The 18,096-nt window shown below is 35.8% G+C and overlaps 1 protein-coding gene across 3 annotated transcripts in view; it reads right to left on the reverse strand.

Moving 5' to 3' along the window:
• The window catches only part of LOC128996500 (dynein heavy chain, cytoplasmic-like), a 110,787-nt gene that overhangs the window by 24,440 nt on the left and 68,251 nt on the right, over positions 1 to 18,096 (reverse strand). For all 3 annotated transcript variants that reach the window (XM_054421876.1, XM_054421875.1, XM_054421874.1), the window contains 14 exons: positions 15,885 to 16,078; positions 15,065 to 15,326; positions 14,596 to 14,787; positions 14,114 to 14,294; positions 13,220 to 13,464; positions 12,238 to 12,449; positions 8,972 to 9,131; positions 8,584 to 8,785; positions 5,455 to 5,653; positions 3,762 to 3,879; positions 2,692 to 2,907; positions 2,202 to 2,357; positions 1,539 to 1,712; positions 56 to 220 (listed from right to left, as the gene is read on the reverse strand). In XM_054421876.1, coding sequence (XP_054277851.1) covers positions 56 to 220; positions 1,539 to 1,712; positions 2,202 to 2,357; positions 2,692 to 2,907; positions 3,762 to 3,879; positions 5,455 to 5,653; positions 8,584 to 8,785; positions 8,972 to 9,131; positions 12,238 to 12,449; positions 13,220 to 13,464; positions 14,114 to 14,294; positions 14,596 to 14,787; positions 15,065 to 15,326; positions 15,885 to 16,078 — 2,676 coding nt within the window. The remainder of the gene's footprint in view (positions 1 to 55; positions 221 to 1,538; positions 1,713 to 2,201; positions 2,358 to 2,691; positions 2,908 to 3,761; positions 3,880 to 5,454; positions 5,654 to 8,583; positions 8,786 to 8,971; positions 9,132 to 12,237; positions 12,450 to 13,219; positions 13,465 to 14,113; positions 14,295 to 14,595; positions 14,788 to 15,064; positions 15,327 to 15,884; positions 16,079 to 18,096) is intronic.

An 18,096-nucleotide genomic window follows, 5' to 3' on the forward strand; every position in this document is an offset into this window, starting at 1 on the left:
TCTGTTAATTAAAATCCTATTATAAAAAGTCTTAACTAAAAAAAACCATCAATACCTGCACAAGAAGAGGGTTTCCAAAACGCAGAGCAGATTCCAAATTCTTGCGGAAAGAGTCGTTTAAGAAACTCGTTTTGGTGATCTTGCGGTCTCGGAACTCGTTCATGATGAACTCCGTAGCTTGACCTGACGGGTCGATGATGAGCGGATAGCGGTTGAATCTCTGAATGATAAAATGTAGATAAATTACAAATGCACTCAAAGTAAAACTTGAATACTGTCTTTGCTTTGGGATTAACAATTATTAACATGGTTTAAACCTTTTGTTTGACCAATACCCAACAATACTTCAATTTGTATGTTAAATATTAACAGGTGTAACTGTGTGTGGTATGTGTGCTTTGTTTCAGTTTTACATTGATTGATATACGTTATGGACACACAACTAAAATATAGGGATGGTCAAGTCTCAAAATTTCGGGAAATTTTAAATCTCGTTACACGAGACGAGATTTCTTTTTGGCCGAGATTTTTATCAAGACGAGAATAAAAAAAAAAAAAAAAATTTAAAACGCCTGCAGAAAGTCAATGCAATACCCGCAATACAGGAGTGTGTTGTAGTTGCGTTTCCTTTGCGAAGGCATTCTTATTTAATTAATTCTTTAAATGTAAATATTACTTTAATTATTTTAATAATATTACTTTAATAACATTTGAGAAGTTTTGTTAAGTGTAAGCAGTGTGAGGAATGTTTTATTACTATAAAAAGTCAAAACAAGTACCTAACTATTTTATCAAAATTAATATTGCTTTTATTTTATGATTTATTTTATTTTAGGATAAATTTAACTCTATCCTAACTGATATCACTATGTTTCCTAATCGTAGGCTTTTTTAATAAGTTAGGCGTGATTAATAAAAAAATGTTATGCTGATGTTTTTTAATAAAAGATTGTAAATATTCTTGCCTATTATCATTATTTTTGTATTTAAACAGTCATCTAACAATGTTACAAAATCAGGTAAAAATTTTGAACGTGCATTTCCCGTTGTGTATGAGAAGGGAAATCCCGTCTCGATCTCGTCTCGAAATTTTATGAGAAATAAAAAATCTCGTCTCGTCTTGTCTCAAACTAAAAATCCAATCTCGTCCATCCCTACTAAAATATAAAAAAAATTAGTAGAACAAAGTATAAAAATCATTATGTTTGCCTACCCTCTATTAGTACGTACTAATTAATTGTTACTATACCTCACAGTTAAAATTTGATTGGTTTATCTTTTGTGATTTTCCAACTTTGGCTGGGCTTGTCTACTAACCTTGGATTGGACGAAAGTATCGTTTTGGAAACTTGATAAATTGCCGTACTTACCAAGCATCACACGTCAACATTTATCTCAAGTTTAAAAAAGTGCCACTTTGCCTGGTTAAAAGTTGTAAAAATAAATATTTTTTCAATAATTGTGATGAAGTATATTATGCTCAAAATTATTTCCTCTTATTGTACCAATAAAGCCTTTCTAATGTAGATTTACAATACCTTAAGCATGATAGCATTCTCAGTACACAAGTCGTCTGTAGGAAGTGCGTTTGCTTGCCAACGTAACCTGTCGTCTGGGTTGCTGAGGTACTCGGTAAGAGCAATGTCCGGGCGAAAACTGAGGCCAGCCTGGGTCAGGTGCTGACACCACGCGGAGAACAGGTTGTGTCGGTACTGCCAACATAACAGAGCTGTAGTAGTTATATAAATGTATGGTTATATATGGAATAAAGACATTTTCAACTCAATCCAACAAAGTTTAAGTGTTTATGGTTTACAATGAACCATAAACATAACAGAGCACTAGGCCCTAAAGGTTAAGGGCTATATTTATAAAATAAATTCATTCTAAAACAATTAGCATAAAGTCACACTTTTTTAAAATATTACAAACTAACCCCTCTAAAAATTGTGTTTAGGGGAAAAAATCAGAACATTAAATATAGTTTTTTATGGGAAAATAAAATTTTGGGACTAAACACTGCACAATCCTGTTATGAACCATCATCTACCTAGTAATATTTGCATGGCCTATAACCAAACATTTTAAAACAACACAAGTTTCTAATTTTTTTGTTCAAAACAAGTAGCCTATACAACAGTTTTACAAAGATAGGCACCGTGTAAATGTATATTCAGATTACAGTTTGATGTCGCACTCACATGTTGGTCAAAGTACCCAGCGTAGGCTAGGTAGGCGGAGGACAGCAGCACGTCTCCAATGATGGTGGCCATCTGAGACTTGAACGTCTCACTGGTCGCCTCCCACCTCTCACGCTCAATACCTAGAGACTTGAGTAGTGCGATGGATCTGTCCACCTGTAAAACACATATTACTGTGAGACAAGCTAGAGAGGCTAGGCTTAACTTCCATGGAAATACAACACAGCTATTTTTCAGCTTTCCACCCTCATGACATCTACGTGTCTCAAGAGATCTCATGCAAGAATACTCAAACATGTGGAAGGTCTAACTATCTCACAGCATTTACTGCACAAAATACTCTTAAATAGCAATTCCTTCTTGTTTAAGTGGTCACAAAAACATAAAAAAACTGTATATAATAGTTACAAAGAACGAACAATAATTGCTTGAGCCATTTTTCCTTTCCAAGAAACTAGTCACAAAATAGATTGTATTTTTATCGTCGTACCTTAGCCTTCACACAGTCCAGGTCCGTCTTGATGATTGACGCCTCCTCTACCAGTAGTCTGTATTCCTCCTTGTACGCTGCGATGCTCTCCTCCAGTTTGGCTATCAGTGTCGTCGTCGCTTCACCTTTCGTCTGGTTCTCCGTGGCTTGCATCTGCAGCGATCGCAACTCTTCCCTCAGCGGTTCCACCTTCTTCAGCATGTCGGCGTAACTCACCTGAATGTAACACAGATGAGAGCGTCTGATACTTTGAGGAATATTTTTTAAGCTTCGAAACTCTTGTGGATTAATTGGCTTTTTAACTAAGTTATTATATTATAAAACTTCTTCAAGCAGCCGATCCCCCAAGTAAAATCCTTTAGTGATAGTCATTATACAATACTAAAGAAAATACTTGTGTTATTTATCTTAAAATAAAATCTAAAAGAAAATTGTGTCCCCCTCATAAAGCTAACTCTAAGCCGCTAAGCCGTTTAACCCATTGACGACGACTCTTACGTGTGTAGCCCATCATAGCATTTTGCCGCCAGATAGTATGCTAACCTGCTGGCCTTCAAGTAGTACATCGAATCCAACATACGAGCGCTAATGTTGTTGTGTGCTTATAGTGACAATCAACCTGTTCGGCTGAGGGTGACATGGTAGCCAAGTTGGCTAAGGTGTTGCACTAACGAGTGTAGCGATGAGGTCTTCCTACATGTGCGTGTTCGAATCCCCTACATGTGCAATCCATATTGAGTTTGCTAATGTGTGGCTTAGCTGGAATGCAGGGCCCACCTCAAATAAACGGTGTCTGGCTTGGGTAGAAATTGTTGAAGGTGTTAGTAAGATTAATGAGTATTGCACACAACACTTGTTAAGCATCTTTTTACAATAGAAATTGGAGGAGGCAGATTTTCCCTTCTTGGATTTTACTTCGGTTAATAATGAATGGATATATCGTGTTAAAATTCATGATAATAGATATATAAAAGGATATAAGCTAAAAATAATTATTAATAGAGGAATAAACAAATTGTCCAGGTCCTAGACGAAGTAACATTGACACATTGTTCCCACAGTTACTGTACCTGTGCCACTGCCCATTTCACCATGGGACCACAAGCCATGGACGCTCTGTTGACCTTCTCAAACGTATACTCCGGATTGCTCAGATAGCGAGTGTGCATCTTCTCTCTGACGTCATCTCTGTAACATGGCGAGACAATGGTGAGATTAAATAGTGCAACTTGATTTCATTGGCCATAGAAAATGGTATATTGGTATGGTATAATGAAAACGGTATATTTCCTATTAAAATCTTGGTAAACTTGGACAGTATGATGTTGTTGAAACTGGAAATTGCTAATCACAAAACAAAGCCGAAACAGAAAATTTATAAATCAAAATTTGAAACTCGAATTGAACATAAAACGCAAAAACTATTTTACTTGCCTGACTAAGGTTACAAAAAATACAGGTAATAATAAAATGATGCAATCAAAACTGAGGAAATCAGTCTCCTGACGATGACATAAATATCAGTTTTGTATGAACAACAAACACTGAAATAAATTACAATGACACTGACATAATAACATGAATAGGAGATGAACACTTAATTGATTCAATACTTGGTCTTAAATCTCAAAACTTGCTTCTCAGGTTTGGGGAATTGGTTCTGTCACATAAATTAATGTAGTAAGATGTAATTAAAACAAATATAAATAACTTGATAATTTATTGTTAATAATATTTCAGTAACAAAATTGTAACCCTTCCTAAAAATAATATTTTTTTGTCATCCAACAGTCAGAGGGATAAATATTAATATTGAGTGGTTCTAATATAGTATGGTTAAATATTGCAAAAACAACCCCACATTTAATATTTAAAGAGGCATTAAAAACGAATGGCTTTGAAAACAGTATTTTTTTACCAATTAAAAGTTCTCAGCCATTACTTAGTAAACATTCAAAAACAAATTTATTTTCTATCTAAATAGTTTCTTATTACTAAGCATTAAATCAATACCGTAAGCCTTTAAATATTTAGAAAAGATTAAAATATTAAAACTTTGATTTCAGAAATTAACATGCAAGCTTAAGGGGTTAGTGTTTGTATAAAGCTCAATAAAGATATAAATATATGCTATATAACAACAAAATAATGAAACATGAGTTTAAAAAAACTAAATAAATACACAAAATTACACATCAGCCCATGCACATAGAGATTCATTTGAAATATTATTGAGAAATCTCGGATATCACAACATTACATTCAACACTTCAAACTGATTAGAGTTTATAGAGTTTTTTTATGTCCCACCTTCACATTCTAGGACGCTAGTTCTAGCCTGGACTTCAGGCTAGTACATGGGTTACGGCATTATCACATGGATAAAATCCTGAAGTAATGTGTAAAACAGGGAACTAGAGTCCTAGAATGCCAAGGTGGGACATAAAAAAATAAATAAAAAACTGTTAACTCTAATCAGTTTGAAGTGGTGAATGTAATTTTGATATTCAACAGTTTACAGAATAAAAAGTTTTTTCATAAAAATCTTATACAAGCTTTATACATTATTTAAACAATTTCTTAAATTTGTTTGATGCGGTGAATGTAATTTTGATATTCAACAGTTTACAGAATAAAAAGTTTTTTCATAAAAATCTTATACAAGCTTTATACATTATTTAAACAATTTGATGCAAGACAACATTCTGATTAATACTTACCAAAACGTCTCTTAACTGTTGTAAGCTGACATGTCAAACTTACGTGATATTCTCCGTGGAGAAGTTGTTTACGATGCTGTTGATGAAGTTTTCCCTCATTACCACAGTTCTGATTGCCTTCCAGTCCGCCACGTTCTCTCCCAGCAGTAGACAGATGGATTCCAACGCCATCTTGACTACGGCTGGTGGGTTAGCCATAGACCTCACCTCTACCAACTGTTGCTTCTTAATCTCCTTCACAGCTACACGGACATGCAAACAACGTCATGCACTGGAGTCACATTCCCAAAGGAATAAAAGCAAAAAGAATGCCTCTTAGGGAGGAAACAAGAATAAAAATGAAATAGTTGGTAGATTTTTGTGTGAAAAATAGAACCGTAATTGTGGAAATAAAAATGTCTTGTTCTCTAGAAGGCGAAAGGAAAGGTTATTTGATGGAAGAAACAAAAATAACACTAATAGTACATTAAATGGATTTTAGTGTTTAGAATAATAAAATCCCAATTTGTTTGAAGTTTTTACGTAGCTGGTGTAGCAGTATAGCGCTTTTAAAATAAATTTAAATTTTCATTAAGTTATGTGTGAATATGTATGATGAGAAAAAGATTTCTCGGTTGTTAAAAACGTTAACATTGGATTTGATAATGTGTCATAAAACCCAAAACAAATTATCCTTTGGCTAATTTTTCCAGGACTGAACACAGACATGGAATGTAAACTATGCATATATTTTGATTCTTGGGGACAGGAATGTAAAAAAAAAAAAAAAAAAAAAAAAAAAAAAAAAAAAAAAAAAAAAAAAAAAAAACAATAAACTTAGGCCTACTGAATTTTAAAAATAAATCTCTTATGATTTCCTGGAAAAATTAAAGCTGAAAGATAAACATTAACAAACCCTACATTTTTATCCTGTTCCACCTGAGGTAAGGAAAATAAACAAATTAAGAACTTTTACATCAATAGAAAAAAATAATACATCTACTACCATAATACATTCAAATAAAAAAATAAACATCAACAAGACCACAATAATTATAATACGCAGCAGTCCAGCCATCAAAACCACCTACACAATTACATGACAATGCTAATCAGCTGAAAAAAATTAAATTAAAAATAAACATCGATTCAACAGCAAATAGCGTAGAATGCAAGCATTGGAAATGTGACCAACGTTATGTCGTCGGTGTTGAAGTTCACAATGGTCGAGATGAAGTTCTCTTTCATAATAACACTTCGGATAGTCTTCCAGTCAGCGGGAGATGAAGTTCCCTCTCCGAGCAGCAGACAAATGGACTCCAGCGTAGTTTTGACAATTGCGGGAGGGTTGGCCATCGATCTTACTTCAACGAGGTGTTGTTTTTTTATGGACTTGACCGCTGCAAGCCAGGGCATGGGAGTGGATGGATTATTTCATAATGGCAAACTTAACAGCACAATAACAAATACCCCCGCCGCAGCAAACCTGCAAACTTAGCGAATTTCCATTCACCTGATTGGATTAACACTAAAATGTCTCCTTAAAAATATAAAATGTATTCCCTATTTAAACAGAATTAGCTTAACCAGTACTTAGGTTTGCTGCAACAGGGAGGGTAAGAAAGTTTTTTTTATGTAAAATGTTAAAAGGTACTGTAGTTTAGTAAGAAATTAATGTATTTTCCAAATTTGATCAAAATATGTTCATAAACAAGCAAACTACAAAAGTTGACTTATTCTCCATAAGAATAACATGGGAATTTTAAAATTAAAATTTTTTTGAATTTTCTCCGTAACAATTAGGCACATAATTACGCTTCAATATACTAAATTATTTTTTTTTTTAAGCTCTACAAAATGGTTTGGAAAGAAATTGTGATTTTTTTTGTTTTTAGGGTCAAAAATGCGAAAAACCTATTTTTACCCCATAAAACCCCCCATAAACCCCCGTTCCCATAGTCCGGTCATGCTGTTTCGCGAACTCATTCAAGTTTATCCCGCCTTACACATTTAAACCAAATTTCATCAAAATCGGATAAAAATTACTCAAGTTATCGTGTTCACGGACACATATATATATATATATGAATTTGAACGAATGGTGTTTTTTGCCTCTGGGGACATCAAAATGAAAAAGTAAATCGGTCCCGGGCCTAGGTCTTACCATGAGACCTACGGTAATAGCTACTTCCCTAAAGGGAAATTCGCTAAAATGAAGTGAGCTAAATACCACAATGTGTTCAAAGAACCTGCACCACTGGGAGTTGTAGGAAATTTTGGGGACTTTCTTTCTTCCTCAAAATATTGCTCAGCCTCAGAATGTTTTTTAAATCATGTGAGCAGGAATGATAGTATCACTCTACCACACATCAAACCTTTTACTAAGGCATCATTGGCTGTAAAGAAGACTTATTCTTGTGTAGGTAAAATATCATAAATCTGTTGAGCATTTTTATGTTTTACAGATATGTTTTATTTTAGTTTTAAACTAGACTTTATCATTTCAATTATTTAACTTTTCAGTAAGGCTATGCAATCTGTTTCTTAAACGTTTATACATTTTTTACTATTATTACTACATACTTTTAAGACTTATTTTTTTTAAGAAAGGGCTATTTAAAAATTTTATAAGAATAATGACAACACACCTGTACATTTATCTGTAAACTCTGTGCGTTATGTGCTAATAAACATGATTGATTGATTGGTTGGTGTGGATGATCACGGTAAGAATTTGCTTTGTCAATCTTTCATTGTTTTCACTCAGTGATAGAAATGAAATTCATAGTTTATTCCTGATTTTCACAGTTGTATTTACATAGATTTTTTAGGGTGTTTAAATAGGGAGGGTAGAACTTTAATTCTATCAGAAATTAAGGTGGTATCAGAAATTTAAAAAAATTCTATCAAAATTATTGGCAGTATTTTAATTATATCAACATTTAATTGGTATATTTTAGCAATAGCACCAGGTGTTTGCAAACTTAACATTATTGAAAATTTACAATCTCACCTCGATTGATGTTGAATTTAAAGTCATTAAGTATTTACAATACCTCGATTGAGAATCAGAACTCTATTTTTAACTGCAAAACTCAGGTTTTTTTTCAACTCCTACGATATTCACTGTTCATCAACAGCTGATTATTGTTTGGATTAAAGTTTTTCTCCATGTTACAACATTTTCTCTCACCTTGTTGAGCCTCAATGACCGCAGGCTCCACTCTGTCCAGGTCTGCGCTCACCACCTTCTGTTTCTCAGCAATCACCACCTTCTGTTGGTCAATCTGCCGTTGAATCTCCTGACTTTCCACCTTCTTCTTCTCTGCCTCTTGTTGGTTTTGAAGCATCTGACGCAACTTGGCGTTTGCGGCGTCGTTCTTCGCTTGCAACTCCTACAAGATTGTATTATGTTTATAAGTGTTTTGTAAAGGAATTATGGGTACAGCTAAACTTTATTAGGTGCTTGATACAACCAAACACAGGTAGAACATAATAAGTTTAAAAGTTACACTATGACTAAGAATAAACTACACTAATCTTTTGTGGACACCCTGTACGTTTCTTTACAGTTGGCTCACCTGAGACTTGACAGCAAGAGACTTCTGCATTTCCTCCACTTGCTCCACGGTCTCTGCTATCTTGCCCAGACCTACGTTGAGATGCAACTGTTGTTCCTCCAGCTCAGAACACTTCTCTCTGTGCAGCTTCACAAAGTGGTTGATGAAGTCCAAGTAGTGTCTGGAAATATCATGACAATCAAAACTCTGCGGCAAATTACTAAAATGTTGAGAAATTAGATTATTTTATGAAAATTTACAACACTATCTTTACATTTAAATTTTTAGCAGTTTGGATAACAAATACCAAAATATCTCGATTAATTATTTTGAATATAATTTGTAAACAGTTTCACAACTTGCAACTTTGTTTGAATATCATGGTCCCTCGTGTAGCCTTGTTTGTGGATGACAATAATTGAGTGAACTATTTAATAGTCATATCACAAAATGAGCGCTCCTCACATGTTCACTGCTACATAACATCTGAATATTATATTAATACAAACCTCCCATTGTTGCCAACACACCATAGTCATTCTCACGTCCAACCAACAATGCAGCTATAGCGTAAATAAATAATTTACAGTACTCCACCAAACTGTACACTTTTTTCTATGAGCGCTATTTTATTCCTTTCCATCCAACTTCATCCAAGCCTCAGAATATTTTTTTAATCATATATGCAGGAGTGAACAAATCACTCAACCACACTTCAGACCTTTTACTACGACATCATTGGCCAAACAAGATTAGATTAGATCAGTACATCGCCAACACATGAATGTGGATTATAAAGTTAAGTTAAGTTGAGTGAAGAATAAGTGTTTGATAAATAAAATTATAGTCTTGTTACTAGGGGTGTGCGATGCATCGAAAATGCATCGAAATTTCGATTCGATTCGATTCGATGCATCGAATCGCGATTCGATTCAGTGGTGGTCAAAAAACGATTCGATTCACGAGGGAGTCAGTATCCATATACGAAAAACGCCTGCAGAAAGTCAATGCAATACCCGCAATACAGGAGCGCGTTGCTGTTGCGTTTCCTTTACGAAGGCGTTCTTATTTAATACATTCTTTGCATTAAATATAGCTTTAATTGTTTTATATTTGTTTGTTTTGACATTGCAAATGATTAGAGGTTTGTTTTTTGTCTTGATGTAAGCAGTGTGTGAAATATTTTACTACTGTGAACCTAGCCAAAACAAGGTAGGTTACTCCAAAATCATTTTAAAAATAAGTCTGAAAAATTGTTACTTAATACTTAACTAGTAAGATTAATGTTATAGACTGATTCATTTGGTATTTTTGTTAGGTGTCTGCCGGTCCCCGTCCCCGAATTTTTGTTGGGGCAAAAGAAAAAAAAGAATAATTTATTTCCAAAGAAACACTCTTATATTATTATATCTATTATTACAGAGGAATTAAAATGTTCAAATGAGAATTAAAAATTAAGTTGGCTCACGACCTTTAAGAATAAAGACACAACAGAGCAATTGCCGCACTGCCACTAGCCAGAGCCAGGTCTAGTCGTCTACTGATAAGAGTAACAAGACAAAAGCCGTGACGCAACACTAACAGTGCAAAGAAAACAAAGTCAAAAGAATAGAAAGACTATTTATCCAGACATACTTGTATAATTATTTATTGTTTATTCAATACCTAATTAAAAATATATTTTATTATTTTACATAATAAATTATAAACAAAAGAAATATCTGATATAGTGAACAGATCTGTATCTTGGTTAGATGGGGTTAAAAAAATATATTTCTAAGATCCAATACAATATTTACAACTCACAAATTACATTGAATTAATTTCTTTGAAAATAATCTCTAACAGTTTTGTGTTTTTGAATAAAGAAATATATTTCTTTGTCTCTACTCCCTTGTTTCATCACTTGCATTTTGTCAGCAATTGAAGCAACTGGGTAGCAACCGGGTGGTGTAAGAGGGGAGGGGGAGGGTCTATGACCTTGAATTCACACATCGTTGCCGGGCCTGGCTGGTGAGACTGATTTATTGTTTTTGTTGACATACTACTACCCTTCCTTAAGAGAAAAAGGCCCTGCTGTTCCAAAAACATTGAGGGTAGTTTAAAAACATTGACCTGTGTTGCCAAGGGCACTAGGCTAGAAGATAGCATTTAACTTTCTTGTCTCTTGATTTAATATTATTTTAATCTTCTATATATTATTTAAGAGTTACTTTTCGGGTACCTAATTAGTTGTGATATTGTTTGGCTTTATTTTATGGATTTTTAATTCTTTTCATTCATTAGCTATCAAAATCAGTTGTTTTAGGATTTTAATCTCTTGCAGTAGGTCTATACTACTGTATGACATGATATGCATTTTTTAGTCCTTATTAATTATACCATAAACAATGTTTGTATGTTATTTACTGTTTTTGAGTTTTATAGGAAATTAGTTTACACAATATCTTTTCTTCAATGAGTTCTCCACTTGACATGTTGCTTCTAGCCTATTACTATTTTAGGCCCTATAAAAATAATGCCTAGGTAAAGCTGTAGGCCTACTGATGCCAATAATAATTCTTTATTTATGATGATGTAACAAATAATGTAAGTGTGAGGTTATTATACTAAGGAGGTTAGGAGGCAGGGAATGAATGATACATATTGCATGGTGGAAACGTATTATTTTTATTTTCTTCTTGCTTGCAGTCCTGAAGCTGGTCCACAGGCCCTAAACTTGTGATATGTAAATTTATTTCTTAATGGTCTTTTTATATTAAGTTCCATTCAAATTTGTTGTAATTTAGCTACCGGCACCTATTTAGTTATTTAAACAGTTATTAAAATGAGAATGAATGTCTTGATAAAAAAAATATTTTCTTCTTTCTTGCAGTTGAGCCAATTCAAGTAAAAATTATGAAATAGGCAAGTAAAGCAGCTCACTGGTATTTCCAGCAGTTATTCTAATACATATGATTGAAAATAAATATTTTTTCACCTAAAATTCATATGTTAAGTATGAAATAGGCCTAATACCACATCAACAAAAATTTGTATTACACAAATGTGATACATTTTAATTATTGTTAATCCACTCAATTGACAATTATGAATAGAAAAATACCGTATTGCTTCGAATCGAGTTGCATCGAATCGAATCGAAAATCTTTTTAATCGAATCGTTGCTTCGAATCGAAAATTTTTTGCTGCTTCGCACACCCCTACTTGTTACTAACTAAGATCTCCCTGTATTACAGCCAATGAGCCAAGCCTAGATAATTGTTACGACAAGTTTATTCTGTTACCTCGGCGTGATCGCCATGGTGCGACTGCCTCTCTTGGCCAGCCTCGCGTTGGCCTTGTGCAGTGTTTGGTGCACGTAGACACAAGCATTGATGACAGCGTCTCTGTGTGTAGGGGCTGTAGGCAGACCTGGGAATGCTGAGGGGAAGAAGTCCGGAGATTTCCAATTAGGTGCTCCATCCAGGTCTAACTTGTTGGTGAACTCCATACCAACCTGTGGGGAAACAAAATTTCATAACATAGCTCATTTAAAACAGATTGAATGGATTATAACTGTTGTTTCAAATCTCCATGATTGGATATGCAGTTTAAAATAAATATTTTCTTTTAGTTGTTCTTTAGCCCTTTTTTTAGTAGCCTATATCAGATTGTGCAATATAAATGATTACACAATATTGTATTTTGTTTATGTATAAATGCAGTTGATCACAATAATATCTATTTATGCAGTACTACAGAAATGTTTATGAGATTGTCATATATTTCAATACCATTTTGGATTAATTGTGGTTTTAATAATCTGTGGTCTGCCTTCCCCAATAACCAAGTTATTTCATCTTGCAGATATAATATCTGAGTCTTAAAATAAGGGTGTAGCATAGAGCACAAGGGCCTAGATTTTTTAGGATTTTTTGAGAGGATAGCAGGCTTACCTGAATGGGAAAGAGTCCAAACTGGCAGTATGGACTCTTTCCTGTTCAGGTAAGCCTGCTTTCCTCTAAAAAAATCCTGAGTCTTAAAATAATTAGACTACAAATTAGAATTACAGAATTTGTAAATCATAGATAAATTGATCATTCTAGGTGAATCAACCGGGCTTCACTAATCAAAATCTTAGATTGACATATACAGCAATGTCTCTGACAGCTACAGTTCAAACATCTTCAATATAAATTTCACAGTTACATCCCAGTCGCCTACATCCCACCAACCAAAATCAGTACTCAATTATTTAAAATGATTTTGCTGAACCCTATTACACACCTGGTAGAGTGCGCTGTCGCTCCAGTCCCCGAACCAGTTGAGCACGCAACGGTTGAACAGCGCAGGACTGGTGGCCGCTCGGTCCTTGAGTCCCTCCGAGGACGGGTTCATAGTGAACACGACGTGCAAGTTCTTCATCACCTGGCCAGTGAACCACTTGTACAGCTCCTCGTTGCTGTCCAACATGAGTCCCTCGCGTTGAGCACCTTCCTTGCATTGGGTCATCAGGGTGGTGTACTCGTCACCTGCGGACATAGGAATAAGCTGATAACCTTTTAAGGACATGTAATCCAATGATTAAACTCCACGCTGTCTATGTTGAAAAGGATTGAATGCATGATACTTAATTAACGCCTTTGAGCACTTGGAAATGAAGCCTCAAGTTTTGAATCCAGGGTAGTTTAGTTTGACTACGAATTTAGATCACTTGGCAATACACTAGGTAATTTAACCTTTCTATTGTATAAAACATAGTGATATTGAGGCTACGCCACAATAAACATTGTTGGATACAAAGAGCAATGATACAATGTCGCATGAAAATAATGAACAGAAGTGCAAGAATTATACAAAGAACCAGACATTATAAGAATAATCAAATGTAAAAGACAAAGTTAGTTGGTAAAGAAGTAAAAGCACTATGGCTATGATCAGTAAGGTGTGGAAAAGAAAACCAAGAACGTGTTGAAAAAACTGAGGTAGGCTACGTAAAATTTGAGATTAAGAAAGCTTGGGGAGGTTATAGTAATAGCAAAAGACCAGAATTTAACTAGCTTTTCATTGGCCACAGGGAGAGTATGCCAGCTATGATACAAACATTGACTTATATTTTGGATCAACATTTGTCTTTAGCAACAGACATTTTCAATTATCACAGTACTAACAATAACTTACCCTCAAAGAGCCCCGGAACTTCTCCATTGGCCAACAACGTATTCATCCTCTCCAGGAATCCAGACTCAAGCACATTAGACTCGTCCAGGATAAAAGCGATTTTCTCATTTTTACACCCGGATCTTCTCAGAACTGATCGGAGGTCTTCGTCAAAGTCCTCTCCTGTGTATTTGTTGTGAACCTACAAACATGAGTCGAGAATATATTGAGTTGTACATGCAATATGCATTTTAAGTAAAAATATACTAATGTTGTTGGTATTTACTATCTGTGGATTAAAATAATATGTATACTGCTGATTACAAGTTGTTCAAAAAAATTTGTCAAGCAAAGTTCACCAAAAACAAGTAATTACTTACTGTGTAAATCTTTTTCTTTTAATTAATTACTACCAGTCATGTGTGTGAGTGATGTTCCATCATAAAAATTATCCCCAATTTTCAGGTCTGATACTCCATAGAGGTTGGTGATTTTTCACTTACCCTAATCTGGAAGACGGACAAGCCGTTCATGAAAGCTACAAAGCGAGAAAGTGTTGTCTTGCCGGCGCCTGACACTCCAATGAGCAACAGGTGACCCTGAGGCTGGCGGAAGATACGGTCGATCCTCAACACATGATCCAACACCTCGTCAAACAACACTAGAGGCACATCCAGTTCCTCATCGTAAAACACCTGAAACATAGGTAGCAAATTAGAGCTGAATCAGCAGTTGTGTGTATCAGTTCACCATTTTCTGTGTCTCTAATATTAATCTTAATTTATTACCTATGTTTAATAAGTATTAATTGACCTAATTAAATCAAAACCAATATTATGGGATGAAACTTTGGATTTTTTTACAAAGATAGGATTATAAAAAGAACGTTTGGCGATTTACTAATTTTGAAACAATCCAAATTTGTGCCGTTTTTGGTTTATTTGATGTCTAAAAAAATGGAAGTCACTATACCTTGAGCCTGGCCTTGACGTAGTCTCTCAGTTGGTTACGGTCGACTGGTACGTAGTCCTTGCTCAACCAGTTGCTGTACAGTATCGGCCGGGCCAGCGCAGCCTCTCGGTCCACAGAGGGGAAATGCTTCAGAGCCACCAGGTCAATGTTCTCATTTGTCCACCGACGTTCTGAGTCCTCCACCAGACGATCTTGGAACAGTCTGAGAGCCTCGTGAGCCCACAGCCGCACCAGGCCTTCCACGGTCAGACTCTCCAGTGGCCTAGCAACATGATGTAATGAGTAACATGTGTACTTGTGTGGTTGATACATGACAAAGATAGTTCATGTAGGATTTAAAGTTTTGTAAAATATTAGCAGAGCCTGATTAAAAAAGGATACCCTGGAAAAGTGTTCCAAAACCTTTCTCTCTCTTTGATTTATTTTTTTTTTAATACAGAGTTTAAGTTACTTGAGAAGAATTCAAGTACATACTGGTTCGTCATCATTCAAGCCCATATGTTGCAAATGTTTTCTGAACCGACCATGTCCAATAGTCAGTTCTACTGTTAGTCTAACTCTTCGCCTATCCAGCCTAAAAATTTCTGAGGCAACCCGCTTTGAAGGCGTATGAAGAGTAAGCCGATTCTGAGAAGAGGCGTTTCAACGACCCATGACACAGAGGTGAACGCACACTTAGATGAGATACCACAGAGAGGTTGTGGACCAAACTGAGGCTACATTTTGCCAGTCCGTCCACGGCTTCGTTACCTCATATGGCCTACAACATTTAGCAAAATTTCCCCACTAGACCGATGCTAGATTATTGAAAGTACTGTACCTGATGGCCTCGCAGATTCCTCGCACCCAGCGAGTCATCTCTCTGGGAGAGTAGACGTAGTGAGGCTGCATGTCTTGTGTGAACCTCTCCTGCGAGACTAGGTAGAACTCTACCATAGCGTTGGTCAGTGCCGTGGCGAACCCTCGCAGCGAGGGGATCATACGCAACAGGGCACGGCTGAACGTTCCATAGATCTGCACACAGAGTTGACATTAGTGTGAAAACTCTTAGCGTTACGGACTTGGACAAAGTGAATTGGAGGATTTCTATTTTAATAATAATTGATAAATAAATATTTCTTTGTACCTTACAGTCCAACACAAATTTGAGAGTATAAAGATCCTACAAATATAATCAAATAGTTCAAAATTTCAGTTTTACACATTTAAAAGTTGTTTTTTTTAACCAAGAGAGTAGTCAAATTTAACGGTAGCCGTATCTGTATTTTATAAAGGTATCAAATGTCAAAGAAATATACAATTAGAGGCAAGAACAAACATTGAAGACTACATTAGGCAAATAGGCTACCGTATGAATGTGTTAAAATATAAAACTTAATGAATGAAATGAAAAGATTTAAAAGAATAAATATAAATTAAAGATGATGAGCGATTAGGATTGCTACACAGGAAAATGGACTTTTACTTCAATAACAAGCCTTTGAACATAAGTCTTCAGTCTTGCTAAGTCTATGTGACTTAAGCAAGGCGTTTGATGTGGTGTCACATGATGTGCTTATTTCTAAAATGACAAAATATGGAGTTGGTGGTACAGCTCTAAAGACAGTTTCTAGCTATCTTGCCAATAGAAAACAGCTGGTTTCGGTAAATGGGGCCTCGTCCAGTATTAAAAGTTTAACCCACGGGGTACCGCAGGGTTCGGTGCTTGGACCGCTGCTATTCTCGATCATGATAAATGACCTTTGGCTTAATGGCTCTACATTGCTCTTTGCAGATGACACCACGCTCATATCCAGAGGGGGCGATATTCCACGGTTACGGACTGAAGCCCAAGATCTCCTTGAACAGGCCAAAGTGTGGTTCAATATGAACAAACTAAAGCTTAATGACGAGAAAACCAAGTCGATTTTGTGTACTCTGAAGACGGACGCAAGGGAGGAAAGTGCTGTTAAGCTATTGGGTTTTTGGATTGACCCGAAGTTAACCTGGAATCACCATATATCTCAGGTATGTGTCAAGCTGTCTAGAGTGTGCCATCTTCTCAGAGAGCTCAAATCTGTGTTGACTAAGTCACATTTGGTAACTGTCTACCACGCGCTCTTTCACAGCCACCTTGTGTATGGGATTGTGGTCTGGGGACATTCTACAGATACTCAGGACCTATTACTTCTTCAGAAGAGGGCAGTTAGGATTGTGTCCAATTCTGGCCATTTGGACCACTGTAGGCCGTTATTTATTGACTTGAAGATCCTCACCGTCTTCAGTCAGTACATCTACAGCATCTTAACTATGCTAAGAGTAAACCTCGAAGACTTTAGAAAAAGAGGGAGTCACCATGACCACGGTACCCGCAGAGCTGGTGATTTGGACATACCCCGATGTCGTCTTGGTATGACACAGCGAGCGTATCCTCAGTCAGCCCTGAAGATTTTTAATGCTCTACCGGATGAGGTGAAGAACCTGAACCCGAAGGCTTTTAAGAAACGACTGAAGGATTGCTTAGTGAAAAGGCCGCTCTACTCTCTTCAAGAGTTACAAGATGGGTCTCTATTTGAGCAATAAAAAGCCTCAACACACTTCTGACGCAGTCTATCCAATTTTCATTGGTCAACGACGAAGACGACAAGTATTACAAGTAGTAAGTAAGTATTACTTATCATCAAAGAATAGAGCCGAACGTAAAGCTGCTAGTCAATAGAATGGATGAGTAATGCTAAGTTAGGTGGAAAGATGGTGAATCAGGGATCCAATTTTTCACAACAGGGTCTGAAGTTGAAAGCGTCTGCTACTAAGGTGGTCTTTGCTGTTAAGGGGACAAAATATTTTGTCACTATTTTTGTCACAGTCCTTCTTGCGTAATAGATCCATTTCGTTTCTTCCATTTCGGGCGTTGGCAGTCTTCTGACGTTACTTAAGCGTATTGACAGATCTTCTGGTTAAGTTAACGTTTCTTGCTTGTCTGTTTGCCGGCCGATTGCACTTCAGATACAACTGTCAGTGATGGTCGCCATTTCAGATTAAAGTATTAAATT

This window comes from Macrosteles quadrilineatus, unplaced genomic scaffold (genome assembly GCF_028750875.1).
Source record: "Macrosteles quadrilineatus isolate MER2022 unplaced genomic scaffold, UCM_ALF_1.0 Scaffold_6__1_contigs__length_79288215, whole genome shotgun sequence".
Classification (NCBI taxonomy): Eukaryota; Metazoa; Arthropoda; class Insecta; order Hemiptera; family Cicadellidae; genus Macrosteles; species Macrosteles quadrilineatus.